This window comes from Leguminivora glycinivorella, chromosome 6 (genome assembly GCF_023078275.1).
Source record: "Leguminivora glycinivorella isolate SPB_JAAS2020 chromosome 6, LegGlyc_1.1, whole genome shotgun sequence".
In the NCBI taxonomy this organism is placed as follows: Eukaryota; Metazoa; Arthropoda; class Insecta; order Lepidoptera; family Tortricidae; genus Leguminivora; species Leguminivora glycinivorella.
In genome coordinates this window covers 20,193,195-20,214,990 of record NC_062976.1, presented here as the reverse complement: position 1 = coordinate 20,214,990, position 21,796 = coordinate 20,193,195, and the positions used below count along the sequence as shown (strand labels likewise).

The 21,796-nt window shown below is 38.6% G+C and overlaps 1 protein-coding gene and 1 long non-coding RNA gene across 2 annotated transcripts; both read right to left on the bottom strand.

Moving 5' to 3' along the window:
• Positions 1–3,789: 3,789 nt before the first annotated feature.
• On the bottom strand, positions 3,790–9,908 carry LOC125227503. The gene is made up of 4 exons (XR_007177188.1): positions 9,847–9,908; positions 8,927–9,055; positions 6,268–6,422; positions 3,790–3,925 (listed from the first exon to the last, which is right to left on the bottom strand). It is a non-coding gene; the product is annotated as an uncharacterized LOC125227503 (long non-coding RNA).
• Positions 9,909–11,159: 1,251 nt separating this feature from the next.
• On the bottom strand, positions 11,160–16,464 carry LOC125227359 (mite allergen Der f 3-like). Its single transcript, XM_048131657.1, has 4 exons — positions 16,210–16,464; positions 15,227–15,415; positions 14,113–14,258; positions 11,160–11,373 (listed from the first exon to the last, which is right to left on the bottom strand). Exons 1-4 carry the CDS (start codon positions 16,285–16,287, stop codon positions 11,211–11,213), a joined length of 576 nt encoding a protein of 191 aa, XP_047987614.1. The 5' UTR covers positions 16,288–16,464; the 3' UTR covers positions 11,160–11,210.
• Positions 16,465–21,796: the final 5,332 nt, after the last annotated feature.

The window sequence follows — 21,796 nt, the reverse complement described above, 5'->3', positions numbered from 1 at the left end:
GTAGCTATGGCTACAGGTTCGCGTTCATACTGCAGTTCATACTGGATATCAGGTTCACCATTGAAGCTCCAGGTATGGTTGTCAAAATCAGTTTGTAATCCTGATTTGAAAATGAAGTCCATGCCTAACAAAGTTTCATTGTTGGTAGCTTCAGGGAAAATTATAAAATTCATAGGTATGGCTTTACCTTTTAACGTGACAATAGTGTTTACAGATAGTATATCTTCTATTTCGGAATGCCCTTTGGCATATCTAATATTCAAAGTGGAAGAGGTAAATGACTCACCGCAGTTCTTCATTAATTTGTATAAGGTTTCACCTGCAACACTCCTCTTCGCACCCGTGTCGACGACGGCACGACCCTCACGTCCGCAGACGGTAATGGGAAGAATAGGTCGCGGTTTGTCGACTTGTTCCCGTAGAAGTTCATCAGTTGATGTATCTGAAAGTGTGTTAATGTGTGTGTGTGTCTCGCGCGCGCACATATCGACAGGTGTAGGCTCCGTCGCAGCGCTTGGATCTTCGGTTGAGAATGCGCAGAATGCGGCATTCGTGCTGCTTCCTGCAGCTCCCGAATCTTGCTTGCATCGCGGGCAGTTGGCGCGAACCACGCCGGGTGATCCACATCCGTAACACGAAAACTTTTCACTTTTTGTAATGTCACTGTTGTCCGAAGGAGAAACTGGCGCGTCAGAACGTTTCGCGAGTAACCATTTGCAATTTTCTTTATTATGTCCAAATAACTTACAATAATTGCAAAAACGACTTTGTTTGGATTTCGCGTCAAGGTTCGTATTGTTCTGCACTTTATTTTCACTGGTAGTGTTTTGTCGCGCACTGGATTTTGGTTTAAATTGTTTATTATCAGCAAACGTTGTTTTATTTTCAGAAAGCCGGTCGTTATTTCCAATATTTCGATTGACAGTTCGGACATTGACAGCGTTGACGTTCGATGCGTTCACGGAGGTCGTTCCGTTCTTCTCGTTCACTTCGGCTAGTGAGTCTTCGGCCGATCGAGTTTTTCGTAATGGCCATTTCTCAAAAATTTGGCACCGACAGGTGAAAGATTTGTTTTTTTTTTAATTTCGCATTTTTAAATTTTTTTTTGTAGGGATCGTTTGAATGCGTCTCAAACATTTCAAAAATGTCAAAGGCACCGATATCAATTAATTATTTTAGAAGTTATGATCAATTAAAATTCAGGTGAACGACATCATGATCAGGTGAAGGATAAATATACACAGGTTATCGACAACAGCAGCAGGTTAACGACAAATTAGTACAAATTTGTATGACACATTTGACAAGTTAACGACAAGCGTCGCTAACCTGCGTCCGTAGTCGATCACCTGTAGTTTGGTGGTCATTCACCTGATATGGACGTCATTCACCTGCCTCCATCAGCATTATAATAGTTTTTAACCGCCGCCCAAATCTCAAGGAAGGGGGTTCTTTTCGTCAGTATTTTTTTTTTTTGTTTGTTTGTTACTCGATATCCCCGTCGTTACTGGACCGATTTTGAATATTTTTTTTATTAATAATCTTATATAATAAATATTTAATATTTATAAAAATTAATATTAATTACAGAAGAGTTACTTTTTATTATAAGGATACTCATATTCTAGATTATGTTTTAATACTCATTATTATTACTTATTGATCCTATTGATCGCCCCTCGTAATGGTTCATCTGGCTTATGACAAGTAATCGACGTGTCGGTTTCCTGCCACTGAGTCGTTCACCTGGCTTTATCGCACAGGTGAAGGACACACACCGCAAAAAAGCAACAATCCTTTGCGATATGCAGCCTAAATCGATATAACAGTAATACTTTTCTCATTTAACGCACAAAACAAATATTGAAGGTGTAAAAAAGTATTATTACGATTGGTAAATTTATCATTGTTGTCATCACCCTGTCCCAAAATGTCGTTCACTTGCCTATTTTAGCCAGGTGAACGATGCACAGGTGACCGACAAAATGCCAGTTATTTCGCCAAAACTCAAAAAGTATTTGCCGAACGAACTAAATATTTAGGTGCCTAAAAATTAAGCAACAAAATACGAAACATATGTTACAGTTAATGCAGTATCTCAAACCATAACCAAATTATGATTGACAGAATAACGACTACTTACCCGTTACAAACTCCCGTTCGAGATAATTAAAATTTTCTATTTTCTAATCAAGGCGTAGTGAGCACGTGCCGTTGCTTGCAGGTGATGGGCTGATGGCCGATACTGGCGGCTTCCATTCATGCGAGGTGGGGCGGCAGAGGTGGAGTAGGGATCGCACAGTGCTTGCGAGTTTGTCTCGACAGGTCAACGACAAAAACGGCCGTGGACAAACTTTAAAGCCAAATAACTTGGAACATAAGTGTAATATTATTATCAGATAGTCTAGTTTTAAAAGTTAAGGATATATGCAAATAAAATACAGCAATAAAGTTAAGTAAAGTTAATCATTTGTGTACTTTTAACTACTCGAAACATGAGTACTCCGCGTTGGGACACGGAAGGTGAACGACAAAACTTAGTTACAATTATTATTTATTTCATTAATATAAAATAAATCGATTTCAAAGCATCAGGCCTCTATGTAAAAACTGTCTTTTAATATGTATTGATAATTTATTCATGAAGATATTGTATACTAAAAAAAAAGTTCTAACATAAACGTACTGACAGGTGGGGGTGGCAAAATTTTGAGAAATGACCTAATAGATCGTTGAACGACTTTATGTCATCGCGGGGTACTCGCTTCCGTATCCGACGGTTTAATAAACCATAGACCATGTCAATTTGAAATTGTTCTTCGAGCGAATATGGCAGCTGAGCTATCAATGCACGAATTTTGCAAATGAAAATCTCTGTTTTTTCATCGCCTTGTTCTTCGCGAAATATCTCTCGAAGTATGAGGAAAGGGGCTTTTCGTTTGCCGAAAGCGTGTTGCAAGTCGGTAATGGCTTCGTCCCATGATTTGACATTTTTACGTACGCCATTCCACCATGTTGCAGCGAGTCCGGTGAACAAAAATGACAATCCGCGTAGTGCATTTTCATCAGAAATGTTTGCACAGTCTTTGTATGTTTGTATGCCGTCCAGGAAAACTTCTAACGCGTCTTCTACCGAATCTTCAGCTCCGCTAAAGCTGAGTTTGCAACCGGCGAAGTGTCTGTCGCGTTGATGCGATGATGTCGCTTGAGTTGCCGTCACTAACTTCTCGCATAATTCGGTATGCGATTGTTGCATTAGTTGCAACAATATTGTTAGGTATTCTTGCGGCATTGTTAAATTAAATGTTGACTCTGACGTCGAAGGCAAAATTTTTGTTTTCGAACTGGATTCCAAAATTGAATCGGCGGCGGCCATATCTTTTTTGGGTGGCATTTTGTAATACGCGATTCCCGATAATTATTTCGCAACACGAATCCAAACGCTGGGCGCCACGTATAACCGGGGATGGTCAAAGGGGTCCCGTGATTTACGCAAAACAACTAGGAGAAGGACACTTACATGTAGTTGTAAGGTCGCGACCTTACATCTTTCTTCAAAGGCAAACGGATTCGGACTGAAATAATATGGCGCACGCGAGGTGTGTGAATGATTGGTTGAGTGAATGTGATGAATGGTGAGTGTATGAATGTTAAGGCGTTCACAGACGTGTGTATGAGGGTGTGTCTACACGTCTGGGTAGGGAGTTAAGGCTGTGCTACAACGTCTATAAAAAAAAACATCTTCACTTTTCTTTTTCTTCTTTATTAGGAGCATGTTAATTTTTTTGCATTTACTACAATCCAATCATAGAAATATGATATGTCCGTGTAGACCACCAGACTTAGCGAAACTTTGTGATCGGCATAGGAGACGATGCCCGCAATTATATTTTTGTTAATCATCAGTCCATTGCCGGAATCACCTCTGCCAAAAATAAAGTAGTATTATCATAGTATAGTATTATCAAAAAAAGAACTAAATCTAAATCGGTTTATCCGTTCGGGAGCTACGATGCCACAGACAGACACACACAGACAGACAGACAAACAGACAGACAGACATGTCAAACTTATAACACCCCGTCGTTTTTGCGTCGGGGGTTAACAATAAAATGATGTGTCGTAAAATTGCTAGACAGAAATAGGTATTTATAGATGTTCAATGTTATTCTGTTACTTATTTGTAAATCTGTTATCTTTGTGGTGCAATAAAGACTCTACTCTATACTCTTACTTACAATTTCCGTTTTTTACATTTATAATGTCGCTTAATTTACCATGAGAAATTAAACTGGTAAGGGTGAGTTTGTTGACGAAGTCTAATTATTATCAACGCGCCACCACATTATTTCAGTTGAACCAGCAATTTTACATTTAAGGACACCGTATTAAGACGATACAGGAGGGATTCTCCATACAAACGCTCTCGACTAATTCCTCCCTGGTTTTTGAAGATAGAGCAATTATTTTTTTCAACACAGATTTTTCTTATCTCTGTCGGACCGTATTGATTTTATTGATATTCTTATTTTTTAAAGGTGCTAGATCCCATCAATTTCGTTTTTCGAAATTTTTGATGAAATCTAGCTTTTTATTGATTATAGCGCAAACAAAGATGTGGTATTCAAAATTGGTAACAATTAGCCAAAAAAAGTAAACGGTCCGACACAGATCATTTCATTGTTATTCAGATTTACAAATTTCGTTACAATTGATTAAGTTTTGAAGGAGGAAACAGTCGAGAGCGGAACCTCGATTTTAAAGATTTTTTTCGCAATATCTTTTAACTGAATTGTTCTAAATGGACAATTTTTTTCCATAAATCTAGTTAATAACACTATTTTATTTAACTAAAATTTCCAAATAAAAACCGGCCAAGAGCGTGTCGGGCCACGCTCAGTGTAGGGTTCCGTAGTTTTCCGTATTTTTCTCAAAAATTACTGAACCTATCAAGTTCAAAACAATTTTCCTAGAAAGTCTTTATAAAGTTCTACTTTTGTGATTTTTTTCATATTTTTTAAACATATGGTTCAAAAGTTAGAGGGGGGGGGACGCACTTTTTTTTCTTTTAGGAGCGATTATTTCCGAAAATATTAATACTATCAAAAAACGATCTTAGTAAACCCTTATTTATTTTTAAATACCTATCCAACAACATATAACACGTTGGGGTCGGAATGAAAAAAAATATCAGCCCCCACTTTACATGTAGGGGGGGTACCCTAATAAAACATTTTTTTCAATTTTTTATTTTTGCACTTTGTTGGCGTGATTGATATACATATTGGTACCAAATTTCAGCTTTCTAGTGCTAACGGTTACTGAGATTATCCGCGGACGGACGGACGGACGGACGGACGGACGGACGGACGGACGGACGGACGGACGGACGGACGGACAGACAGACATGGCGAAACTATAAGGGTTCCTAGTTGACTACGGAACCCTAAAAAGGGCCATTTTAGCCCAAGGCTGATAAGACCTAACACCGAAGACATCGAATGTGCAGACAAGCTTACGCAGCGCAGCGCTGCTCAAGCAGCATTGCCGGTGCAACCGCTCTAACCAACTCAACCATGGAGACCTGTTGGATGTGTGCGAATTCTTCCATGCCTTCCCTCAATTCCTAAACGTCCAGTAACAATGTGCTAACCCATACTTAAATTATTAATATCTGGGCGACCGAGCTTCGCTCGGTTCTATTTTAATATATCACGTCTTTAGATAAAAAAAAACTCTTATAAATACAAAAACAAAAAAAAAGACAAAAAACAAAAACTTAATTTCTGGCCGGGATTCGAAACCCTGACACCTACGATCTATCTGCGTACATTAGACCGACCTCGTGCGACTGAGCTAAGCGGAATCGATGCGCGCGCGGCGAAATTAAGGACCATATTTTACGTTTACAAATGCGAAAGAAAAACTCATGAAAACTCGAAAATTCGCGTTTTCCGGGATCTAAGGCTACGCTAGATCGATTTTTCACCCCCGAAAACCCCCACAAAACAAATTTCAGCGAAATCGTTAGAGCGGTTTCCGAGATCGTCGGTATATATAAATAAATATATAAATAAATAAATAAATAAATAAATAAATATACAAGAATTGCTCGTTTAATAGTATAAGATTTATCATGCAGAAAACTCTAGGTACATCCATTGCTGCCATTTTTCCTTTAATTTAAACTTATGTAGCATGGCTCGCAGACGTTTCTTCATGATAAAAATTAAGTTGAGTATTAATGACATTAAAAAAGTGACGTACAAGGAAGCCAAATTTTTCTTGGCTTTTTTCTCGCCGCCACAAATAGTTCCATTGGGTTGGGGTGGGTCCAATTTCAAGACGTTTCTGCAGTTTTCGAGTGTCCACAATTTTTGTTTTGTATGCTTCAGTACAAATGGTGAACTAAAGTGGACTAACTAAGAAAAAAAGTGGAAGAGAAATATTAGGTCCTTATTTCTAATTACACATGTTGATAAAGTCCCACGACAAAGTTAAGCAGACTTTTATTGTGGATGTTCAGACAAGGAAGTCAACAAGTGTCAGAAAGCTAGGTTGTCTATTGTTTGCCCGACAGTTATTTAACATAATATTCATTTGCCCGAATCTAACTTGCCTGAATTTCATTTGCCCGAATGCTTTGTTTACCATAAAAATCATATGACATACTCGTTGTTTATCCGAATATTACCTTCCATAATCATACAATGCCATACTATTTGTTAGCCATATTATTAAGTGCAATAATATGGTTTCATAGAATATTCAAACGCCATAAGCAATTATTGCCATATTAATTGTTGCCCATATTATTACCTAACCTAACCTACTTTCTGATAGCAGTTTAATTTTCCAGGGGTCACAGTTCTAACCTAACCTAACCTACTTTTCCAGCAGCAGTTTCATTCTCCAGGACCCCCTGGACCCACAGTTCTAACCTAACCTAACCTACTTTCTGATAGCAGTTTCATTTTCCAGGGGGTCGCAGTTCTAACCTAACCTAACCTACTGTCTGATAGTATTTTCATTTTCCGGGGGGTCACAGTTCTAACCTAACCTAACCTACTTTTCAAGCAGTTTCCTTTTCCAGAGGTTCACAGTTCTAACCTAACCTAACCTACTTTCTGATAGCAGTTTCATTTTCCAGGGGGTCACAGTTCTAACCTAACCTAACCTACTTTCTGATAGCAGTTTCATTCTCTAGTCCTTCTAGTACCTATTATAGTAGTTTTCGATTCTGCCAAAGCACATTATGGAAATTGACGTTTCTGGACGCTAATTTGTATGACAAATGATGGTATGGAATGTGGTAATTACGGATTTCGATGATTCTGACAAATGACATTATGGAAACTGACTTTATGGGAAACAAAGTTTCTGGCACTAGATTAATATAGTAAACAATGATTATGGCATAAGTTGTTATGAGAAACAATATTATGATTGTTGAATAGGATGGCAAATAAAATTATGGCAAATGAAATTCTGGCAAATGGGGGTATCCCCTGTTACGCCCCATCCAGCCACTTCCGCTATTTTGACTTTTGGCGGATTCTTAATCAGAACAACTCTCTTAACAGTTTTTCCAAATGACAGCGGTTTCTTTAACCTAACTAAGCCTATGTCATTAGCGGCAGTTGTCCTTTGAAATTGTTCGTGCTCCATGTTGCGGTCAACACGGTATGGTTTTCCCTTCCTCCAGTCTATGCTCCCCACAATTGCTATTATATCCAACGGCTCTCTATTTAAACAGTGAGCAGCAGTCAATAAAATCTTTTGGTTCAATATCGATGACCCGCAAAAGACGGGAGCTTTCCTCCTACCGAACATCGCCAAACAAGCTACATGAGGGAAATCTTTAGCAGATTCAGCATAAGCACCACCAACTATGAAACCTTCTCGTTCTGCAATTACTAATTTCAAGCCACATATCAAAATAATGAATAGTCCTACTGCCATGATAACTGGAAGTGAAGTACTTGTTCAGAGTTTCTTGTGGATTAATGAACGATTTTCACAGATCATTACTTTTGCCGACTACCGAGACTAATTAATAAACCTTTCAATAGCGTGTTTTGGTTCATAAATTATGTATTTACTCTAGTTATAAGAAACATGTTTCGTTTCTGCCCAAATAAACATTAAAACATATCAGAGAGCATGTCTACCGAAGGATTAAGTAACTAGTTGCTCGTCATAGATTGACTATGAAGGTTCGCTAAGATACTGATTGCAAATCAATTCGTCGAATCAGTAACAAGTTCAAACACAACTAATTTACATTATTTGATCGCAGAGTTTTCGTGACCATCTTATGTCTCCATCATCAGATCATTATGAAAAAAAATGAGAAAAAATGAAGAATGAATATTGTTTATTGTGTTATAAACATAACATCGAGAAGAATAGGATACAGAAGATTTATTTATTTACTAATCTAGAAAGACCCCCGAGTTTGTCAAATTAGTTTCGAGTATCACCCGGACTTTTACATCGACCTGCCAGGCAAGTGTAGTCGCACTATTTGTAAGTGTGATAGCGACGGCCAGATGCTTCATCATATATCGCGTGACCATACTTGCCTGCCATGTTTGAATATTGAAGACACACATACTGAAGTTAAATATTGGAATATTCTTCCGCCCCGAGTTACACACAATGTTTTCCGCCAGACTTATAATATATAAACCTGTAAATAGCTATAAAATAGTAATAGTACTAGAAATTTCGTAACTCTTCTGTGAGAAGGATTTTTCTGCAACTCCGGCTGCGCCTGCGTGCAATATCACATTTAGTGTGCGGTGCCAGTGTGATGACAAATACTTGAATATGTCTCACAAAAGTTTAACGTCTATAAAAATAATAACATCTTCACTTTTATTCTTCTTCTTTCTTAGGAGCATGTTAATCTTCTTGAATTTACCACTATCCAATCATAGAAATATGGGACGTCCGTGTAGACCACCAGACCAGACTTAGCCCAAGTTCTCCATAGGAGACGATGCCCACAGTTATATATTTGTTAATCATCAGCCCATTGCCGGAATCACCTCTGCCGAAAATAAAGTACATAGTATTAATTACACTTTCTTCTTAATTACGTTTGGTTACTGATCATGATCACGCTTTCCTGAAAGTAATTTTTGGCTACCAGTATGGCCTAGGGGGTAGTGATCCTGCTTGCTCCAGAAGACTTTTGTTTTGGATATTAAGAAAACGATAGGTCCACGATAAGTTTGCAACGGTTTTCACAGCCAGTGCACATTTGCAGATGTTATTTTAAATGTCAAATTTAATGAAATTATGACTCTACTAAACTCGCATACGAGTATCGTAAGCGAGTTTTTATTTCTCGCACGAATGTACTTAAACGTTTTCGTACGATAGTCACCAGGCGATTATCGCATACGCATACGATAATGGCATACGAGTTTCTCGACCAAGACGGGCGAGAAACTCGTACCATCTAAAACGACAAGTGTCAGAAGGGTGACGTACGTCTGTTAAGCCCCATCCAGCCACTTCCGCTATTTTGATTTTTGGCGGTTTCTTAATCAGTACCACTCTCTTAACCGTTCTTTCAAATGCCAGCGGTTTCTCCAACCTAACTAAGCCTATGTCACTAGCGGCAGTACCTCTATAAAAATCAAATTGTTGGTGCTGCTGCATGAGGCTGTCAATGCGGTGTGGTTTTCCCTTCCTCCAGTCGTAATATATGCCTCTACGGTGAGCAACAGTCAATATAATCTTTTGGTTCTATAACGACGACCCACAAACAGTTCCGACATAACATCGCCAAACAAGCTACATGACGGAAATCTTTAGCAGATTCAGCATACGCACCACTAACTATGACACCTTCTTGTTTTCCAATTACTAATTTCAAGCCACATACCAAAATCAATAGTCCTACAGTCCTACTGCCATGATAACTTGAAGTCAAATACTTGTTCAGATTTTCTTGTGGATTATTAGATATTTTTCATAGATCATTGGTCTTGATTACTATTGGGATTAATTAAAACTGACCAAGAGCATATCGGATGCGGTCCACTGCGGGGTTCAATTATTAGAGATATTTTTATAAAAGTTTAGAATGGGTATAGTAAATTAAAATTATCCTTAAAATACCATCGCGGAGTTTTTAGTATATAACAATAAAAAAAACAGCTCCTCCATAGATTTCGTGGTTTTATTATAAATAAAAATAAAATAAATAAATATCGGGGACACCGCACACAGATCAACTTAGCCCCAAACTAAGCAAAGCTTGTAATATGGGTGCTAAGTGACGATATACATATATACTTAAATAGATAAATGCGTATTTACGAGTATATACATAGAAAACATCCATGACTCAGGAACAAATATCTGTAGATATTATATTATAGTTCAAATGGATTAAATAGGCACCCGAGGACGAGAGATTAATTATGCAGAATAGTGTTGGATGTGAAATTACTGATGTGCCGACGGAATGTTTCCAAAATTCTGAAATTTTCAGATAGGAAAACTTCGGAAACATTCCATACTTTGTATGGACAAATGTATTATGGATGGAAACTTTCCATTTCATAAATTTAAATTCGTGAAATTTTCGTGAATTTTTCCAAAGTTTCCGCAACTTGCACATCACTATGTGAGATGCAGCATTAAAGGGTTTCACTACAACTACCAAATATGTTAGGACATTTGACCATCAAATTTGACCGAGCACTTCATGTTGTATACAATACATGGTGTACTTATACAATATAATGGAAAATACAATATATGTGGTAATGGGTCAGCTACCAGATCCCGTTCACCTCCGCGAAAACGGTCTTAGGAGGTGTTCCTTCGATTTCATATTAATAGAGATGCGGTGTACAGATTTTGGAAATAAACGCACAAGATTTTCAATAAACTTCGTTTGGGAGTATTTTTGAGAAACTTCGATTTTTACCTATATAGATCCTTTTCCTGTACAGGATCAAAAACTTGCATGTAAGCTTGGTCATACTCAAGAATCGGAAAATATTACGCAAAACTTTGCGCGCGTAGCATACTTATTATCAGGGGCCTATCACGTCCTTTTACAAGTGTCTTTGTCGTACTTCCATTAAGTTTTAAGAGCTATTTGGGTAGTAGTAGGAAATAAAAAAGACCAAGAATTTCATAGTCATTCTCATAGTCAAAGACTCCAAAAACCTCGACGTTTTTATTTATGAAGCGCAAATCAGTTGTTTCGACACGCGCTTGACCCACTCGTAGTAATATGGGACGCTGGTGTACACCACGAGACTGCGAGAGACGCTGGTGTCCTTGTACGAAACGAGGCCTACTATTATGTCCTTGTGGATCAGGAGGCCGCTGCCGGAGTCACCTCTGTACAAAAAAGTTTGGTTATTAATCACGCTATGCTGTGTATAAAATTGACTTGTCTGTTGGGTACGCTTGTCTCAGTCTCTGCCACTTTTTGATGTTTAAAGCTGCGTAAGTGCGTACGGACTGCGAGAGTGCACATGCCTAGGCGACAAAGAAAACTTGCTCCAAAGACCGACAGCAGCGCGCGCGCATGCTGGCTCGCCCAGGCAGTTTTAGAGTCACAGAAAACGTCTGAATACAGCGGGGCGGGGTGTGCGGCATACATGTCACAGAATTGAAGCTCATACAACATACAAGTGTCCTGAGTCGACGCTGTATAGGGTCATACGACGTAGTACACTTTATTATACTGTGATAGGGTGGATGGACTCACGCTTGCCCGCCCCGCTGCATGCCCCGCTGAACGCTCCGCTCCGAGCGTCCACTCAGTGTTAGAGGGCCATTTTTTTAAAGTTGTCCAGCCCACTTTTTTTTGGATTTGGAAATTTTGAAGTGGTTTCCACTCACAATCGCGAGCTCTTTCATTACTAATAGGAGAAAAAAAGTGTCCCAAGGTTTTTTCCCCATTCCGTTACCATTTTTTCATACATTTTGTATGGTGGTAACGGAATGGAAGGTTCCAAAAAATGTATGGAAACCTTGGGACATTTTTTTTTCTCCTATCAGGATCGAAAGACCCTGCGATTCTGAGTATTAATCGCGTAAAAAATACCCATGTTACGAAAAAAGTGGGGTGGACAACTTGGAAAAAAATGGCCCAAGAGCACTTACATGTCGAGCGCGATCAAATAATTATCATTATGTAAGTGACATTAAATGATGCGTATAGTCAAGCAATTTGAACCTTAGGCCGCTCTACAACCACGTCAAAATGACAAGCAGTAAGAGATTTCTTACAATCTGATTTAGATTTTTCTCGCGCATTCGACTGCCTCAATCCCTCACTTTTGTTGTCAAAAATGGCCTACTACTACGGTATAACGGAGTCATCGAGAAAGTGGTTTCAATCGTTTCTAACCAGTCGGCAACAATATGTTGAGGTACAGACGCCCCACGGGTCACTGGCTAAATCAGAGGTCAAATACGTCAGTCGAGGCACACCACAGGGCTCAATTTTGAGTCCGATACTGTACATTATGTACACAGCGGATTTAATTAAATGTTTACGGCACAGCAAAGTCCACCTCTATGCGGACGACACACAGCTATATCATTCCTTTGCACCGCACGAAGTTGAGCTCGCCAAACATAGAATTAATCAGGACCTGGAGGTTATAGCGGAATGGTCATCCAATAATAATCTAGTGCTGAACCCGTCAAAATCACAATTTATAATAATTGGCAGCAAAACGCAGAGAGAAAAGATTATAGAACAAAGTCCAACATTGCGTTTAGGAAATGATTATATATCAATGGTCGATAGTGCGAAGAACCTCGGTTTGATACTGGATGGTGAATTACGATTCGAGGAATATATTAACACAAAGATCCGAAATGCTTATTACAAGTTAAAAACACTGTATCCTATTCGAAAATATATCTCCCAAAACATTAGGGAAATTCTGATGGAATCATTGGTTCTCTCACATTTTAATTACTGCGATATCGTCTATGGTCCTAGGCTTCTAGAGAAAACAAAAAAAGCAATTCAACGAGTGCAAAACTCATGTGTGCGTTTTTGCTACAATATCCCGAGGCGAGCGCATATCACACCATACTTGAACGAGAAGGGGCTTCTAAATATGAATAACAGAAGGGTTTTACATCTGGGTTTTACCATCCGTAAGGTAATAGAATTTAGAAAACCGTTATATCTTTACGAAGAATTAAAATGGGTGAAGGATGGCCGCACAAAGCCAATTAGAAGTGCGAACATTACTAAATTAATACTCCCTAAACACAGAACCATGGCATTTAGGGGTTGCTTTAAATTTGCAGCTGCAAAATCTGGAACGATCTGCCTCCACCAATACGGGAGCCAATGCCCTTGGACAGATTCAAAAACATGCTCAAACTACATTTACTTAAACTGCAAAGAGAAAACATACACATTTAAAGCAGCCCTTATGTATATGTATTATATATATACATGCATACTTATATACGTACATACATACACACACACATACATACATACATACATACATACATACATACATACCTACATACATACATACGTACCTACATACACAGTCCGCTTTATAATTTATAATCTCTGCATACTAGTAATACGTCTACAAACCTACACAGCACAAGCTACCTAATCATAATTAATTAACACTCGTACGGAACAATTTTACAAATGAAAGAGTTGTAATGCGCGCCCTGTATTCTAATCCAACGATAGATCGCCACAAAGGGGCCGAACTGAAAATCAGCGCTGGACACCTGTTCAGCACATGCTGAGTTTGGTACCCATTGCCATGCTTATGTTATACCGAATTTTATTTTATTATAATTAGATTAGATAAGTTATAAACAAATGTAATGTAAAGTAATTAATAAATTAATCATAGTATACTAATATTATGTTTAAGTTTATCTTAATTGTAACTTGTTTAAAATAGAAAATATAATGTACCTATCTAGTTCGTGTATTGCATGTGAATTATGGCAATAAATGATTTTTAATTTAATTTTTAATTTAATAACGTCACTATGACATAGTTCTACAGTGGCCTAGGGTTCCAATTGGTTGAGTGTACAAAACACAAGAACTTGGAGTGAGATGATACATACTTAGAAGCAAAATCTCCTTTGGAATGACTTTGACCACCACAAATAGTTCCTTGAGGCGCATTGTGGAGGATCCTCTGGCACTGCTGATGAGTCCACAGCTTCTGTCTCGTGTGTTTCAGCATGATCGAGTTATCATAGTCTTGTTCCTACAATTATTATAATTAGGGTAAACTGGCCTTATTCGGTGACACGCTTAAATCAGTGAAACAAACAAAAATCGTCTTTCGGATTAGTGCTTCAAAGCTTGTATCACCGATTAGGCGTGTCACCTAATGAGGCGAGTTTAACCTAGTATATTTTTTGTACTTTTTTTTCCAATTGTGCAATAAAGTTTAAATAAATAAATCTTTGTCTTTCCCATCACGGAAATCATAAGGTATTCCGGACGTTTGGGAGGCGTGCGCGGAGTCGAAGCCAACACTGTAATGAAACGTAAGGGGTACACCGAGCCCTTGCCCGTGTCATGTGATGCACGCATAGCACGAAATAGCACCAGCCAGATATAGTCTATTTGAGAGTTAATGGAATCTAAAATGGACTGTTAGTTGTTGAAGTTGTTAGTGCCGCATTACTTTTGCAATATTCATGCTGAGACTAACATGTTAAGTCAACCCCGTCACTGAATAAAATTTTTAATGAAACATATTTTGGAAACAAATCACATTATCATTATTATGAATTATTTTGAAATCTGAATAAAAAGCTACGATAAATAGGTACCAGCACTAATATAAAAAAAAGAGTGAGGACGCCTACCAGAACTAAAGGTTATATTTTAATTTGAACAGGCAGGCAAGCATGGTCGCGCGATAAACGATACAATATCTGACCGTCCTTTTCGCACCATTTGTAAGTGCGATAGGGACGCAGCGATGCGATAAAGTTTATCGAACTAGTGTGCTACGCCCGCTGGAGTCTTTAGCTATGGTAAGGCCACTTCGCTTATAAGTCTACTTATATATTCTTTAGTCATTTTTATCACTGTTGCGACTTATTTTATCAAGTGGCAAGACCGTCGTTACCGCTACCACTACGTTGTCTCGTGCGAATGCAGAAGATCCTAATTATTAGGCTCTGGTCAAATTTTAAAATAACAAAATAATCCTTTTCTTACTTCAATTGCACCCCACCCAGCCAAATCAGCCATGTGAGTTTTAGGCGGATGTTGCATCAGTAGCACTCTCTTCACCTTACGCCCTAAAGTTAGTGCTTTCTTAAGTCTACAAAGACCAATGTCATGGTTAATGTGTACTGGATCCCATTCCTTGTGTTGCTCGTAGGCCTTCACTTTGTACATCATTCCCTTAAAAGAATATATATTTATTTAAGAATTTAAAGAGAAAAAGTGTTGGGAACATAGAAATAGTTATTTGTTTTACAAAGGGGAAAAGTTGTTTAACCGCACGCACCAATATTGATATGATACCCGAGCAAGCGGTTCAAAAAGTGGAATCATGAGCGTTGCGAGGATTTCAAGGCACGAAGGTTAAACAAACTTGGCTACCGAGTGAAGCACAAAATTTTTCACAACAAAATACTGACTATAAAACATGAAAATAAATTAAATTTATCAATTTATTCAATATTTATGATTCAAAATCATCATTTATAGGTAAATTCTAAAAGACAGCTCAAGATGTCAAGTTAAAATTTGTATGAAATTACTTTGCACTCTTGTGGATAAAATGCATTTTTGCTATCTGTTTTCGAATAGCAAACTAAGCCTTTACTAGTTGGTGTGGTGAAAAATAAGTAATATGTTTAGAGGGTTAAACTTTTTTATGTTCAAGTTTCTGTGTTTGTGTACCTACCGGAATCCGAAAGTAGATAAATCTACAAATAAGTAAAGTGTTATTTATTAAAGTTTACAAATTCAGTACAGTTACCATTAAAAAAAATTGTCTGTATGTATGTAGGTACCTCATCGTTTTTAATTCTTAAGATTTTGCTACATGAATACTGCTATTATCTGGGCGAAAAAGGCGATATTATGGGATCTCGTATACGTCAGCTGCCGCTTCGTTGGCAGCCCAAGGAAAGACAGCAACTGACGCGTAAAAAATACCATACACGTAAAAATATACTTGGGAATACAACCTCCTCTCTATTGAGACTCCCCACGGACGCTATAATTTTATGGATATCGTCCAAACAATGAGCTGCAGTCACCAACATCACTTGGTTCAGTATAGATGATCCACAAATGTAATCCCCATCCGATCCAGACAGCGTCAAGAAAGCGACATGAGGGAACTCCTTTATTGTCTCCACTACATCACCACCTACAATAAAGCCCTCCTCTTCGCCAATGACTGTTTTAATTATCCCAAATATTAAAAACAGTCCTATTGCCATCGCTTCTTGAAGTAAAGTGAATATTGCCTTATCGATTAATCATACTTGTGCTCGGATTATTGCCAATAACGAGAATTAGTTTAATTTGAAAATTATGGTCTCCTAAATTACTCACACGTGTATACTTACGCAATACAAAACATGTCTACAGTAAAGAAAGACACGCGTAGCGTAGGTATTCAGGAGTTATTTATGATAGTTACCTATTTAAATAAAATCGCGCTAGTGCGTATCGGACCTCACAGTCATAATAAAGGCTCCTGTCGCTGTAAATCGTTACATTAATTTCTGTTATGGTTATAGCATTTAAAAATGCTAATACCCTACTTAATACTAGTACTATATCATCAACAGCATGTCCGAACGCGTTTTTTAATGTAACTTTTTTTTAAACTTCATGTAGAAACCTACACTTACGACAGCAGCAGCACCCATAGACATTTACGCTTCCGCTTAGTAAATGATAACATCCTACAGATGTAGTACGATACGTTTTTCCTTCGTCTTTTCACGAAAACTCACGAACGTGCCATGTTGTATTTCAGACAATCTCAGTACGATTAGTAGTGGCATTGATCGAACTAGCACAACACAACAAATACGAACGAGAAAATACGAGGAAAACTATTATGCACTACATCTGTAGTATCTGTACAGTGTGCGTAGCCGAATGCACAAACGCTCACGATAATATCTCTTTCGTAGCTATCTATCTCTGTCGCTCTTGCGTATTGGCGCGACAGAGCCAGACTACCTTTCTGCGGCGTTTCGATTTCGTTTCGCGTCGCAGAAATGCCATTCGACTACGTGGCCTCTAAATAGTGTCCCCAATTTGACATTGTAATTTATTATTTACCTATATAATTTTCCATTTCAGATGGTTTCAGAGTACATTGACGCCAGTTGACGCAAAAATGGCGGCTAAGACAAATGAGATCCAGATGTCCTGGCTTAGGATTTCCATGTAAATGTTTTATTCATTCAACCGAATTATTTACAATATTGTGGACTAGACTTGTCTGGAACGATGAAAATATGCTGAAAACCTGGCTTATAAGCGTTTCCACATGTCCGATATCCTATCGGATATGTGGAAACGCTTTAAGCATCGCGTTCCGACGAAATGCATAAGGGCGTTCTCACATAAATCCTCCGCGGGAATTATGGCACAGACGTCGGCTATGAGTTGCGTCGTTGCGTCACAAGGCTATGGTGCTGGGAATCGTCAAAATGCACCGATCCGGCCCAAAATACAAAACTAAAGCGATATCTTTAGACCGATTAACCGATTGTTATGAAATTTTGATGGGGTATCTGTAATAAAAATGTATCTACTTAGCTTGTCAAATGAACTCAGTAAAATCCACTGAGTTGTCCGTCTTTAATCGCAGCGCAGCTTGCAGCTTTCGAGCGTCAATTTTTGTAAGTTGAAGTCAACAAACACATTAAAAATGCCTCGTTACGTGATATTTAATTGCAACAACACAAAAATTATGAACACTCAAGGGCCTGGGACATATTTAAAATCATAGGCATATAACAACTTCAGTACAAAATCTGACACGCTCGGCCGCCATACAAATAGATGATCTTGTCTCTTCTGATTCTGTGGTAATAAATATAAAAAAGCGCTGTATGAACGTTTCGTGAAACCTTTGTCTACGCGTCTTGGATTTGTCTGTAAATTATCAGTGCGTATGTAAACTTCATAGGTAAATTTCTAATTTGAATTAAGAAAATGTTTACCAAAGAAAACTGTGATACCCGGAGATTTTCCTTTACTTTTTATGAAAAAAGTTAAGTAGGTAATATATGTAGGTATGTCAGCTGAATTTCTAAATCAAGACCGAGTACCGCCACAGAAACAAAGTGTAAGGGCCTGGCCACATGGGCGCGTTGCGGCGACGCACCGCAAAAATTCTGCGTTGCGTTGCCGCGCCGCCAGTTTTTGCGGCAGGAAATCTGCGGCGCGGCACCGCGACGCAAGAACTCGCGGTGCGTCGACGCACCGCAAAAACTCGCGGCGCGGCACCGCAACGCAGAATTTTTGCGGCGCGTCGCCGCGCCGCCAAAACTGGCGGTGCGTCGCCGCGCCTCGATAACTATACACAGTGCAGAACTTCACGATCAGTCTTTATCCAGACATGGATCCCATTACGCGCATTCTGCTCTTGCTCGTATTACGGAGGCGCTTAAAAAAAAGATGAGATGGAGACGAAAAGAAGATGCTGGGTCAACCCATATATATATAAAATGAATAATGACGGAACTCATTTTGAAAGGAAATATGCGGCATTAAAGACAAGTGAAGTGAAGTTCAAAGAATATTTCAGAATGACAATAGCAAGTTTCGAAGAACTGGTCTTTAAAATCTCACCTCGAATAAAAAAACAATATATATTTAGAAAACCTGTCGGACCTCTGGAGATGCTGAGATTAACTAAATATGCCGAATACCGAATATTTACCGAATAAATTAATTTTTATTAAGCAGAAACGTCTGCTAACGATTCTAAACATTTTTATATTAAAGGAAAAAATGGAAAAAATGGAAAAATTTACGCTTCCGGCGGGACTTGAACCCGCACCATTTTTGCAATCCGTGCAATGCTCTTACCAATTGAGCTACGGAAGCCACGCCGGACCTCGCAAATCTTTCCATGCCTTTCCTTTTTGTACACACGTCTTGGGGTGACGTCTAGCGCCATCTACCGACAGACTATTACATCTTGTAACGGCACTGGAGTCTCAAGTTATATTGAGAATTCACCAGTAACAATGTGCTAACCCATACTAAATTAATTTTTATTAAGCAGAAACGTCTGCTAACGATTCTAAACATTTTTATATTAAAGGAAAAAATGGAAAAATTTACGCTTCCGGCGGGACTTGAACCCGCACCATTTTTGCAATCCGTGCAATGCTCTTACCAATTGAGCTACGGAAGCCACGCCGGACCTCGCAAATCTTTCCATGCCAAGACGTGTGTACAAAAAGGAAAGGCATGGAAAGATTTGCGAGGTCCGGCGTGGCTTCCGTAGCTCAATTGGTAAGAGCATTGCACGGATTGCAAAAATGGTGCGGGTTCAAGTCCCGCCGGAAGCGTAAATTTTTCCATTTTTTCCTTTAATATAAAAATATTTACCGAATATGCGGCCCATCTCTAATGTGGACAAAGGACGAAAGGACAGCCTTATAGACAGCAGGCAGGCAATTATGGTCGCGCGATAAATGATAAAAATATCAGGCCGTCCCTATCGCACTATTTGTAAGTGCGATAGGGACTAGGGACGGCCCGATGTTTTATCATTACCATGCGACCATGATTGCCCTGCAACTTCTTATTGCTATCGGTGTCGAGTACTTATCCAAGCTAGGTATCTATTTTAAATATGACGGTGTAATTGTGTGCAGTACAGTACCTACAAAAAAAATGGTACAGAAATTAAAAATAATTACAGTACGCTGAACCAAAATAATATATTACTTACAATACTATATATCATATCATTTTCCTCAGAGCATTTTTCCTGTCTTTGTGTATACTACCTACGGTTGGCAACCCTACGGCCGTTTTCACATTATCCGATCCGATATCGGATATAGGAAGGATGTAAAATGTAAGATTTATGCGCTTCCAGGTTTTTATTTATGTATTTAATAGATCATTTTATTACTAAAAAACGATATAAAACGCAAAAATTGCGGATTTAATGCAGATGGCACTCTCCTAGAACAGTTTTTGTCCGAGGCACCACCGAACTGCCGATATCGGCAGGACGCTTCCGACATTTTTGGCATGCCGGACCCCCCGCCAGCTGTCGGCCGATAATATTTGTGTGTGTGCGTATATAATGTAGGTATACGTTTGTAGTGTAGTGTGCGTGACAAAAATGGCGTCCATTAAACAGCTGCTGTTAATGATGAATTTCTGTTGAAAACAAAAAGATTGTAATTCATCGGTCCGAATTGCGGATACTAATTTTTTCATCTTTTAGTAGATATAGTTAAATGTAAAATTATAAGTATTTATTTTACTTGCCGCTCTTGAGTATTTTTAACCCCCGACGCAAAAACGAAGGGGTGTCATAAGTTTGACGTGTCTGTCCGTCTGTCTGTCTGTCTGTCTGTCTGTCTGTCTGTCTGTCTGTCTGTCTGTCTGTTTGTCTGTCTGTCTGTGTGTGTGTCTGTCTGTGGCATCGTAGCTCCCGAACGGATGAACCGATTTAGATTTAGTTTTTTTTGTCTGAAAGCTGAGTTATTATGCTCGTTATTTTAATTTTACAATAAAATATTTGAAATATAGTGCTTATAATTATTAAATATAAAACTTTTTAAAAATATTTTTTGATACAAAATCATACTTCATTGATTTGGAACAATGCGTTTTATCGGACCGACATCCGACACTATCGGAAGCGTTTATCGGATGTAGGATGTCGGTCCGACACCCGATATCGGATCGGATAATGTGAAAACGGCCTACACCGCTCAATGTGTAATGCTTTTACACGGGTCAGCTTTGGAATAGGTAATGCTTTTACACGGGTCAGCTTTGGAATAGGTACACTAGGCACTCGTTCAATGCGCTAAGGGTACAATATAACAATGCCTTTCGTATTTTGCTGAAATTACCACGTTTCTGCAGTGCGAAGGGCATGTTTGCTGATGCGAGAGTCCCTGACTTCTTCGCCATTCTGAGAGCCAGGTCAGCTGCATTCCGGGCGAGACTGATAGCCTCTAGCAATGAAATTCTGTCGCTGGTAGCTAGAGACTACAGTGACGAACTTAATAAACATTGGCGAAAATTGCACCGGTCTGAGAACGGCCATCTGTGTGCGGCCATGTGTGTGTGTGTGCATAAGTTTGTGAATGTTTTATTTCATTGTATTAGGTGTAAGTTTTACTTTTTATTTTTATTTGTATATTATTTATCACTTTATTGTATATTTTTATTGTATTTCTGGGTTTCTTGCCTGCCAAATAAAGAATTATTATTATATAATGTGGCATTTGCACGATACAGCAACGTGCCGCGGCGGCCGGCCGTGTCGCAGTTGTTAGCTAAGCTACCCTTGTGTGCGTGCGTGATGACTGATGACACGATTCGCTGGTTGTTCTTTTAGGTATTTAAGTACTTTTAGGTGTTTAAGTACTTTTAGGTATTTAAGACGCTACAGGAGCGAAAATGGAAAGGAAAGGGAGCCCTTTCAATTTGGGAATTTTAGTTAAATATACTAGTGTTATTAACTAGATTTATCGAAAAAAATTGTCCATTCAGAACAACTCAGTTAAAAGATATTGCGAAAAAATTCTTTAAAATCGAGGT

Bases quoted from the DNA above. Each gene is read 5' to 3' on its own strand.
- LOC125227359 (XM_048131657.1), bottom strand. From the start codon at position 16,287: ATGTTGGTGACTGCAGCTCATTGTTTGGACGATATCCATAAAATTATA. The intron at 15,416-16,209 runs GTTGTATTCCCA...TATTCTTTTAAG, and splicing joins GGAGTCTCAATAGAGAGGAG to GGAATGATGTACAAAGTGAA. The intron at 14,259-15,226 runs GTAAGAAAAGGA...TAATAATTGTAG, and splicing joins CTGGGTGGGGTGCAATTGAA to GAACAAGACTATGATAACTC.